Raw genomic sequence first — 12,296 nt, forward strand, 5'->3', positions numbered from 1 at the left:
TGATTTCAATGGGGCAAATTAAGTTTTCATATCTCGGGCCCTCATGATCCGATTCCCACCAAATTTGGACTGTGGATGTTTTTCATCATACTCCACCGATACATGGTATTCAAAACGCTGAAATGCAAAAAAAGTTTTCTGTGACATCATCACTTCACTACTCTATTCAACAACAAAATGACCAGTGACTTGGGGTGAGCATCTGGTGTGTTTTTTTTTTTTCATTTTGTTTTGGGTGCAATTTTGCCACCGTTTTTTTTTTTATTTGTGAAATCCAGAAAAAAAAATCATATTTTCAAGCAAACAGTGATTAACAAAATTGTTCAAAAGATTTTCTCTCATACAATTTGTTTTTCCTAAAAATGTATTTTGGTTTTCAGGCCTCCTTTGGGAAACAAACTTGTTTTTTTTAGCATTATCTCACTTGTTTATTTCCTTTAATTCTACAATATATGTATTGTATATATTACACTTTGTAGAGTCATTTTAATGAAGAATGTTTATTATAATTTTCATCAAGATATGATCACACATGAGCTTATCATATTTTTATTAGAAAATTTTGGTGCTATTGTTATCAATGGGAGTTGCACATGGGTGATCAGCTGTTCATGAAGTACCAGCTTAAAGGCACACACCCAAGGGCACATTGCGATTTTGAGGGTTTTGTGCAACATTTTGGACAAAAAAAGGGTTAAAAATTAATAAACACATATTTTATTACCCAGCTGTTGTTTCTAAAAAGTGATGCGGGTTGAGATATTTGGGTTGCAAAATGCATTTTTTTATGATTTTAACAAATTTTGTCAAAAAAAAATCAGTATTACGAGAAGTGAGTAATTTCATTTGCCATGGAGCATACATTGAGGGCTCAATGCATCATTGCCTCATATCCATCAACTCCCTTGGTTTATACATTGGGGAGTTATTGTGGTGCACTGAGCCCTCAACATTTCACATTGACTATTCAATAATCAACTGAATGAAAAAATATTAAAATCTTATGGTGATTTTTTAAAATTCAGATATTTGATATAAAAAGTATACCATGGGTTGATTTGGATCTTTGCATGAAAAAAAGTCAAGTGTGTCAACTTTCTGAAACTAAAGATGTTTAAACTATGACCTCTTGACAAATCAAAGGGAATCATAAAATGCATATCTTGGCCGTTTATTCATTCAAAAAAAAAGTTACTGATTTGCAATGGCTAAAAAAAGTTTGGAACTAGATCTACTTCCTATTATGCAAACTTCTTTAAAGAGTACTAGTTCTTTCTGTCTCAGCAAAAAAAATTTTAACAGGTTATATTTTGGGTTTTGGATTTGATAAAAATGTTTTAATAACATTAAATGTCTGGTTATATAAAGGTCATGAAACTGTTTTGTATGAAAATGCACTATATAACATTTTCAAAATGTTAAAATGTTATTGTAAAAATTTGTTGCCAAATATTTTGTCAACACCTAAATAACATTATGTTAGAAGATTTTCAGGAAGTTTTCAACAAATGATTATGAATGTTATGAAAATGTTTAATACACTTTATATAACCGTACATTAAACATTTCTGCAACCTTTTCTAACATTTTGTGAATAATGTTGAAAACGTTGTGTTTGCTGAGGTATTATTGCACAAAGCCTATAAGTGATTAGGCCTTTCCTATTAGCCAGTAGTTGTACAAAAATGTGTATCTTTTACATAACATATATAACATATAAAACTAGGGTTAAAGAGTGATTTTGGATGCTGGGTGTGTATGATCAGAGAAAAGACATTTACAGCCAGCATCAATGATATTTTCAACAGCTGATTTGAAAGTTCTTCTTTAAATATTTTTAAATGCTGGTAAATGTTGTAGAGCAACATAAAAGTTGTGCAATTCTTTGGTTGAAAGTTTGACTGGTGTAATTTTCAGAATTTGCTTTGTGCTTATAAAAACATAATGAAATATGTTGAAGGTAATTGTATGCAGCAAGTTGGGGGAAATATATATGTTCTATACCCCTCCTGTATTAAGGGTGGATCCAGGAAGAGCCTGGAGCCTGCCACCCCCTTTAGACTTTTTTCCTGGTCCACATAATATATATGACAACTTTGTGATGTTAATTATGCCTGACAGTATTATTAAGACACATTGGGTTATATACAGATACCAAAAGATCATTTTGTATTTTAAATTGTATTATATATGAAATGGGCTGAATTAAGTTTATGTTTGATCTTTAAAATATTATACAGCATGCACTTCTTAATCTTGTAGCCTGTGTCATAATAGTAATAAGTGGTGTCAAACTAATGAATGTTTAAAAACATTTTTTTTGTATTATCATAATTGTATAATGGTAAATGATTAAGTAAGTGCTAATGATTGAGCAATGGAAGTGCAGGTCAAACCATGTCACTTTGTGAGGTTAATTAAAAGAGGAATATTGCTCCAAATGAAATGTCAGATATCTATAAGTGTCTTATTTCTGTCCATGTCATAATGTCTCATCAGGGTGCAGCAAAACTTTAAGAAACAAACTCCATCTAGGTACAATTACTGAATAGGGTGCAACTTGCTAGACTTGAGTCTAGTCCTCGTTTACGGAGTTTAGGGTTAGGGTTGGGGTAGGGCAGTCTTGTAATAAGGCTAGTAGAGTTGAACCCTATGCTGTAATCGCTCCAAATTCTAAAGTAACCAATTTCATTCAAGTTTCAGTCTCCAAAATTGTGTTAAATGGGTCAGTTCAGAGAAGATGAGACTTCTCTAGTTCAAACCAAATGTACCTAAAAGGGGGAGTGCCCCCCCCCCCCCGTGTCTATAGTAAATAAACATCTCTAAAAATAGTAATTGCCCCCCCCCCCCCCTTTAAATAATGGTCATTATTCAAAAACGGTCTATTGTATTACAAATCTGTAAAATGTGTTGGAAGCGGAATTTATGTCTGCATATTTGACACCTCATTTGATTCGATAGCCCAGAAAACAAAACACCTGTCAATTTAATGTAGTGAGGTCCAGATTTAAAGTTGCACTTATAACAATACAAAAACACTCCGATATCATTACACAGATTTCCTTCCATTATACTGAATACAAATCAATAGAATTTAATGCAACTTACAAGTCCTGGGTTACATCGATTTAGATGTACGCTGTGACTTCAATATTTAGTCAATTGCTACAAATGAGGTGTCAAAATGTGTAGAAATAAATTCTGCTTCCAACGAATTTTACAGATTTGTAATACAATAGCCCGTTTTTGAATAATGGCCATTATTTAAAGGGGGTAAGGAACCATTCACAAACACTATTCGGGGGGCCTGATGCAAAAGGGGCCCTTAAAGTTTTGACCCTCTTAAGGGGGGCTGAAAAAATGACCACAAATTTTCCTGGGAAAATTGAGTTTATAATATGCTTTTCTATGGGGTTGATCCATAATTTCATGTCAAAAAGGGGGGGACGCTGAATTTTCTTGATGAAATCTTTTTGCATCAGGCCCCCCAACAAGTGTTTGTGAACAGTTCCTAATTACCTTTTTGAGATGTTTAGTACAGATATACAAGTACCAGAAGGAATGACGGCTTCGACTAATAAGCTTGGGGTAGCTTGTGATAAATATTATTGCATTTTAATAATTCTTTCATTATTTAAGTATAATCCTTAAAAAAATCTTCAAAACTTCTTTGTCTAATATCAACCTGTGCGGGGGTTCCATATTCCGACCTTAGTACTATACAGTACTATACAGATTTGTAAGCGCTTTTAAAAAGATGAAACAGAAGGGAGAAGAAAAACTAGAAAACGATTAGACATAAAATCTAATATTTGCAGAAGCTGTAGGTCAGGAATTGCTATAGGCCCTAATGTTCAACTTGACCTCAAGTCCAGGGGGGGCACCTCCACTCTCTGAATAGCTACCATGAGAAAACAGTGGTGTACCGTGGCTGCTGCTCCCCGGGGGGGGCTGCAGAAAAGGTAACTTTTGCCGCCCCCTTCATCAACAGCCCGAAAAGGTTGACCTTTTTTTCTCGATGGTTTGAAAAAGTGAAGAGCAAAAAAAAGTATTAGGCCTATAGGTGTTAACCTTTTCATAATTTTTATGCCCTTTTTTCTTCAATAATTCTTTTTGCTGCCCCCTTCTTCTTCAGCTGCTCCTTCTTTTTTTGCTGCCCTTACCCGGGGGCTCGCACCCCAAACCCCCCCCCCCCCCCCAATATGTGCATGGAAAATATGGATGCAATATATGCAGTAGGCCTATCAAAGTACCCCCACTCCGGTCTCCGGGCCCCAACTCCTGTTGATTCTCAAACTATGGTCAACCCCTGCATGTGTTTAATTGTACTAGCTAAAATAACTTTTGATATAGAGGCTACCCATGTTCTATAAGCTGTATATCCTATCAACGACTGCTATACCTTGTTTAGGACTTTCAAAAGAAGCCCCTGCATGTGCAACCATCACTGTTTCAAAATAGCCCGCCAAAGTCATGCAGGTAACGCCAAGGTCGTACATTGAATTGGTTTGAATGAGGAATACTACGGGAACCAGCGCATTTTGTTAGTAGTCACACATGAGTGAAGTGGATAACCTCTATTGGTGCTGTAAATGGATGTGGGAACCGGATTAAAATCCCAGGGGATGCACTCGACTTTGGAAGTGACGGTGATGTGCGAACAGCAGTTAGAAATTAGGGGTCTTTCGGTGAGAGCCTAGACACCAAAAAAAAAAAAGTGGGTCTTTCTGTACTGTGAGACTGGAGAAAATCTTACCAAAAACAGGGTCTTTCTGTGAGATTAATTGGGTAAAATTTTGGGTCAAAATATAAAAGTTGATACAAAACTTTCAGAAGGTCATCAACATTTGAAATTTTTGAAAAATATGAAGAAAAATAATTAAAAACTGGGTCATTCGGTGAGAGATTGTCAGAAATTTGTCTTACATGACTTGAAAAAAGAGGGTCTTCTGGTGACAGGACAATAAAAAAGGGGTGAGAGGGAGTTCAGTCAAATAAAAAAGGGGGTCATTGAGTGAGAGGGTGTTGAAAAATGGGGGCCGCACATCCCAGTATCTCCCAGTCACCCATTTTAGTAGGCCCCATGACGCATGGGGGAAAATGGGAGATCACACAAAAACAGCCAGATTTTCTAAAATAACGACAAAATCTGTTAAAACAGGCTGCTGAATTCTGCAAAATTGTGAAAAATGAGGAGAAATGCTGCTAAATATGTGTGATTTACCATTTTCCCCCATGTGACATAGGGCCTTTTAGTGAGTGCCTGGACCAGGAGCAAAGTCAACCCACAGATCCAATGGGGCCAATCTAACAACTCCATGGCTTAATTCACACACAATAAGTATGCTGCCATCATTTGCTGAGATAAAATTCTACTTATAGTTATGATGGCGCTATATTGGCATGCTGCACCACATACTGTGCAGACTGTGCATGCTTGAAGCGATTTCATTGTAGAAGTTGCTGGGCCAACTAACTTTCTCATTACATTTGACTTAAATTCTTTAAGTTGGCAATATAAAATAGCTCAAAATGCACTCTTTTAAAGATTTCTTGATTTGCAATTGGCAAATATCTCTTCTCCAAGCCTCTCATCAGGAGCCTTGGTAGATATAGGGATGGCTCTGCCCCAGGCGGCGAGCGGCATGATGCTGGAGAGTGCCCCCCCACCCCGACAAAAATGAAAGAAAAAAGTGCCCCTCTGACAAAATATGAAAGAGAAAATCAGGAGGGCAAAGGAACAGAAAATTTTCTACCAAAATTCAGCCCAATCATGGGCCAAAATGGTGTAAAATGCAAAATGTTTGCGCGCTACTCACGCACATTGTAAAGGTAAAGCCATTTCCATCCTGATAAATGCATGGGCAAAAATAGTGTTAAATACCAAATTATTGCACGCACATCGTCTCAATAAAGCCTTTTTTGAAGCTCGAAGACTTACAGTCTCTATGTATTGTGTCCGATGGTGATGCAACGGTAATTTGTTTCGTCTGTGCCCCAAAAATTATATTTTGCCCCCCCCCCCCCGACCAAAAAAGCTGGCTATGCCCCTGGAGAAGGGGCATATCACAAAGTTATCCCGGTATTTCAAGCAGGGAAGGCAACTTGTACACCAGGGATGTTATTTTCTTCGGAAGGGGGGGGGCCGAGTCAAAATAATTATGTCGGTGACTGGAGTCAAATTTTTTATGCCCCCCCCCCCATTGCGAGCTAATAGTTTTTTATGACCCCCATTTGTCTACACAGACTCAAGACAAATTCTTTGCTGGAAATAAGGCGCAGCACGCGCAAAAAACTTTTAAAAGTGCAAAGAAAGTGCATGGAGTGTATTGAAATTTTGATCGTAAATCATGAAATGTAAAGATGTAAAAAAAAAAAAAAGCATTATTATAACTAAAGATTGTGCGCACATCTTGATTGTAAGTTAAAAGTTAAAAGAATGCGTGTGCAGCGTGCAAAAAATGTGAGGCACCAGCCCCTAATTCTATATTAGGGCATAACCCCCTATTTTTGGTTTAAAATTTTTGGTCCAAAATTTTTATGACCCCTCAGTATATTCATGAGCCCCTCCTCCGAAGAAAATGACAGTCCCATACCGCGTTCATAATAGGCACAAAGGATTTCTGTCCTGTTGGTACCAGTGGTACAGCGTTGCACTCAATTGATAAGAATATTGTTGTGTTTTGATTTTGCATACGACAGTAGAAATCATTCCGCTTCCATTTGTTTACAATGTGCTAAGGTTGTTTACCATAAATTAGCTACCCCCTCATTTATACATGGTACAAACACGTCAAAAACACCGTTGACATTTCCATTTAATAACACATTCAGAAAATTTAACTAAAATATCCACAGATCAAAGTCACCAAACACTGAATGCTGTATTATTTTTCTTTGACATAAAATTAAGGTAATTTGGTCATCAGCTGTTAGTTGTATAGAGATGGGCAATACGCGTACTTTACGATAACGCGAAATCGATGTCCATGCATTGGGACGGGGCACCTGTGCGCACCCGGTAAAAACATATGTGAGACGCGAGACGTTTCTGTATCTGTCGTCGTCGTCAGCAGAATAACTCAGAATATCCTCATGAAGAGGCAACATCGCCCGGGACATCACCAAACCTTGACTAAAATGGCATGACTTGGATGGCCGTGCAGATTAAATTGAAATTAAGTTTTTGAATTTTTTGTTGACTTTAGGGCCTAGTTCTTGAAGGCTTCAATGGTAGTGGCATTCATAGTTGTTGCAGGCCAGGCCCGCAGACAAGTTGGTCCATATGGCAGCCCTTATTGGGCTAAAACCTGAAGTTAATAATAATGCCCAGGGGCGGAAGCAGTAGATTGAGCGGGGGCAGGGGACAGAGTGCCCCCCTGACAAAAAAATGAAAGAAAAATTGCCCCTCTGACAAAAAATGAAAGAGAAAATCAGGAGGGCAAAGGAAAAGAAAAAGGGCAAGGAGCCCCTTTTCTAGCAAAATTCAGGGCCAAAATAGTGTAACATACAAAAATTTTCCGTGCTACGCGCGCACATTTTTTAGCCAGATAATGGGCGAAAATAGTGTAAAATACCATTTTTTTTCGCGCTACGCGCGCACATCATCCCAATAAGGCCCTTTTCGGGAAGCTCGAAGACATACAGTCTCTATGTATTGTATGATGCAACTGCAATTTTTTTCGTCTGTGCCGGCCCCAAAATTTTATTTTGCCCCCCCCTGACCAAGAAAGCTGGCTACGCCCCTGGGTGGAAGTCCGGAACAGGGGGAATAGGGCCCTAAAACAGTTTTTTTTGTGTAGGGGTACGGTGTGTGTGTAAAAACCTTTTGACTATTTTTTGACGATTTAAAAATTTTTGACCCCTAAGTTTTTGAATGGGAGTAGGCTCCGCGTTCCCGGACGGTTAAAGTTGTACAAATATTGGGGCAATGAAAAGTTTTATAATGAGATATATATCAGGTTGACCAACATTTCTTCAATGCAGTGCAGTTGTCACATTATAAAAAATTAGTGGGTGGCACTACCCCGGGCGGGTGTAGCCAGCTGTACTGAGGCCTACGGAATCGAAAACTATAGTACCTAGGCCGTGGACAGATTGGGCTAACTTATAGCCTAGCTATTAGGGCTAAGGTTATAGTAATATAGTGCATTAATTTTTATCTCGGGTGGTGAATTCAATTGCAGGGAGGGGGAAACTTAGTTTTTGGCAGGCCAAAAAGGTGGGGAGCATTTTGGCAGGTGGAAAGGGTGTGGGGACGATTGACACCGACCACCGTTTTTCAAAATTTAGTTTTATATAGACAAGGTGTAAAATCATGCCGTGTGCTCCCATAAGGGGGGAGGGGGGTAATTTTGTGAACTTGTAGATCAAAGTTTTTGGCATGGCCAATGGTTAGTGAAGGGAGCGAACTATTTTGACAATTCAGTATTATCCTTATCCTATAGATCAGTTTCCAGTTAATTATATAATAAATAGATAAAACTTTACGGCGAAAACCGTAAAGAAGATGAGAAAAAAAATCTTAAAAATTATGTCATAGGCCTATTATAAATTGTGGGATAGCCTTTTTCGACTGGAGTTCATAACAATTAGTAAGTTTTTAACGGGTTCGCCCGTAACTTCACCGTTAGCTGCCATTGGACAAGTTTAGAACTGTCAAGCTTTTGTCAGGTATAGGCCATAGGCTGCCCCTTGCCTACTGATGGCTCTGAAAAGAGACGTTTACTAAAGGCTGCCCCTGTCAACAGAGAACAAGCAGACCTCGCCTATCTGCTAATGTAAAAAGTTTGGTAGCTCTGAAAAGAGCCGTTCAATGAAGACTGTCCTTGTCAACAGAACAATTAGACCTCGCCTATCTACTGATGCAACTGCAGAAAGTTTGCAATAAAGTAGGGTGCCCTGTACCTCTTTGTGTGATTATTTAAAAAAATAATAAATAGACTGCCCCTTGCCTGTGAGGTCAGTGATCATACACTGGCGTCAGACTAGTCCCTACATGGTCATCATTTAATATAGGGCCAATGTTGCGATACATCGTTTTGGCAGTAATCAAAATATCGCCCAACCCTAAGCGGTTGGTTTACGTTTTTTGCTGGGGCCCAGCCGTGCATCAATTCGCGACAAAATCAGCAATGAGCAGAAAGTGTCTAGCAAATGGTCAGCTTTGGACGTGTTTTTTATGCCACTGGTTTACAATTTGGCACAAGTTGCCTCACTTCTCGACAATACTAAGAACTTATTGCAGATTTGATACAGTTTCTGGGTGACATTATTATCTGGTTTCGTGAAAATGGAACGTGAAAGTTTGGATGGACGCGATGGCGATGACGAAAGAACTGAGAATGAACGATCACCACCGCCTCGGTCGCGGCCGACCACAAGAGATCATGCGAGGAAAGAAGCTGAACGTCGTAGGAGTCGTGGGAATACCCCTTCCAAAGACATGAAAGATGGACATGAACTTAAAAGCGAAATTAACCATCAGGATAGGAAGCGTAGACACAGTAGATCCAGATCCAGATCAGCTTTACGCGATCGGGACCAGAGTGAACTCAATGAAAATGAGGTTAAGATTGAGAAACCAATTAAAAATGATATGAAGATCAAGATCGAGAATCATAATGTCAATGAAAATAACCATGAAGGACATGATCAACTAGATTCGCGAGGTGAAAATGGAATGAAGAAGCGCAGAAGATTACGGAATGGTAATCGGAGGTCACGCAAAAGGCATCATAATCGGGGGCCTAATCGGCATGACCGCGATCGCGATCGTCATCACGATAATCACAATCGAAAATACAAACCTTACACAGAGTTGAGCTGGGAAGAAAGACAACAACGAGATGAGCAGGAATCAAAACGTGCAGCCATGAAAAGAGCGAATCGGCCGACGCCGTACAATACCACCCAATTTCTCATGGAGGACCATAAAGTTGACACTCCTGATTTGAGCAGTGTTCATCACAAATGTGACTCTTCTGATGAAATAGAAGATGAAATGAATGGTGACTATTTGGAAAAAGATTTTTGCAGCGGTCTACGAAGAGGTGCAGTCGGAGCGGCTTGAATCAATGTCCAAAGAACAGCTTGTTACTGACGTTTTAACATTGCAAAGAAGAGTTACTGAACTGGAAGAAGAGCAGAAGAAAAGACTATCATCAAGTGCTGGGGAGAGTGACCAGAGCAGCAATGGACAGCTTGTTGTTGATAAGGGACTTCGGAAACGACTTGAGAGCCTCAGCTCATTAGAAGGGGAGGTACAAAGACTTCGAAGTGAAAACACGAAGTTAAGAAAAGCTTCCGTAAAAGAACCAATTGGTACATAGCATTGAATGTTTGACTATTTTAAATTTAGGCAATATTTTTTTATTTGTACTGTTTGACTTGACATATCATGAAATCCTGCCCATATTGTGTTGAACTTGAAGCCATTCGAAAATGACTACCTCCTGAATAATGTATAGTCATGAGATCTTACTTGCTGCATTGCAAATTCTTGGAACAAATCCCCATTACAAGTTTTAAATTCAAATTCTTGTCTTGCATTGTGTGAGCATGATGAGATAACCACAGTATGATCAGTATCCCTTACCTGTAATTGAAAATAAATGAGCAGTGAAATTTTGAGCTGAACAAATTGTTTTGATTTTCTAACTTCAGTGATCCTGAAGTGCAGCTCATTTTAACAACAAAAAGTTCAATGCCATTGATGTGGGTATTGAAAAGTTCAAAGGTTTGAGCTGTCAGTGTTAATAGCATTGTCTTTTATTGACTTCTTCATCTGTATTGATTATTGACCCAAGATAAGAACTTTGACAATTCCAAATCAATAATAAATTATCAGTGTGACTGTCAAAAACATTAAATATTGTTTGCAATTTCTTCATGATCTGTTCAAATGAGATAAGAAAGATTTCATTAGGATGCCAAATTTGCAGAGCTAACACCAGAACTGGAAAAGGCAAAATTCTGTCCATTATATTGGGCTCTTCTAGTTGAAATCCATGCACCCGTTATCGACGACATGCCTCTAGAGGTTTATAAATCCTCCACACTGGAACTGTGAATTTCAAATCATTAAATGGGGTTACCTGACTTGAGTAGGTGACTCGATTTGAAATCCACACTCCCAATGTGGAGATTAAGGACATGTCTTCAAAAGGGGGTGAACATTTCAAGTTCAACTGGAATTAGCTTATTGGTGAATAGAAATTGGAAGTGTTTGCAGATATTAAGAGCAAGTCTATTAAATGAGTCATGAATTTACTAGAACTGTTTTGAGAAACTTATTTGTTGAAATTTATCGATCAAATTCAGTTTTTTAAACATGTATGACACTTAACTGTGTGTACTGGTGCTAGAAAATCTACTAATTCAAATTTGAAAATTAATGAAAATATACATTGTAATTGTAATAATATGCATTTTACAGATAAAATGCATGCCTGATAACTTGTTTTTAAAATAATTATAGCCTAGCCTAGTGTTTGGGCATTGAAACAATTTAGGAGATCTATGCTTATTGCTAACTGGAAAAATAAGTTTACCGGTATTTAAAGTTATTGTGAATATTTATGAAACCAAAGAAAATTTTTAATCAATCAAATTCATATGTTGCCAGAATTGGAATAAATTGATGACCTAAATAAAATAAAAACAAGAAAATGTCCCAAAATAATACAACAACATGCCAGCATTTCTGCCCCAAAGATGCTGATAAATGCCTTCTTGGAAGGTATGGTAATTGCAATGTATACCCATAAGAAACTTTGATTTTTGTTTTAAAATGTCAAGCAGAGAACCAAGCATTATAAATGTAGTACTTGTTAAGATGATTAAAATGTTAAAAGTTGAAATAACCAACTTGCTTTCATTGATATATCAAGAGCTTTGTAATGCAGTCATTTAATTTTTTAATTTTGCATGTTTAATGAGCCAGGGAAATTACCAAAGGATTGGTTCCGGTACTAGTGAAGGGGTGGGGCTAATGGCGTGTAGCCGTGTACATTGTAGAGAGCTCAGAGCTCCATAGTAGGCCTTTATTCATTCCATATATCTCATTAAAGGCTAATGCAGCATGATGCTTCTTTTTTAAATAATGGACACAATATTGTTGATGGTGCTACCAATGATTATGAATAACGTTGGAAGTTAATTAACGTACCATATTCATTCCAATAAGTGCCCAGGGCACTTTACAAAGTCATTTGGGTGGGCGCTTATTTTTTACTTGGTTAACCTTATTTTTTCTCATAAGGGCCATTTATTAGAGACAACTTAATACCTACGTT

The 12,296-nt window shown here is 37.9% G+C and overlaps 1 protein-coding gene across 1 annotated transcript; it reads left to right on the forward strand.

Moving 5' to 3' along the window:
* The first annotated feature begins 9,092 nt into the window (after positions 1–9,092).
* Positions 9,093–10,624, forward strand: LOC140160746 (uncharacterized). The gene is given in 2 exon segments (XM_072184050.1): positions 9,093–10,030; positions 10,032–10,624. Coding segments are annotated over 2 exon segments (1,038 nt in total). The 5' UTR covers positions 9,093–9,292; the 3' UTR covers positions 10,332–10,624.
* The last annotated feature ends 1,672 nt before the right edge of the window (positions 10,625–12,296 follow it).

This window comes from Amphiura filiformis, chromosome 1 (assembly GCF_039555335.1).
Source record: "Amphiura filiformis chromosome 1, Afil_fr2py, whole genome shotgun sequence".
In the NCBI taxonomy this organism is placed as follows: domain Eukaryota; kingdom Metazoa; phylum Echinodermata; class Ophiuroidea; order Amphilepidida; family Amphiuridae; genus Amphiura; species Amphiura filiformis.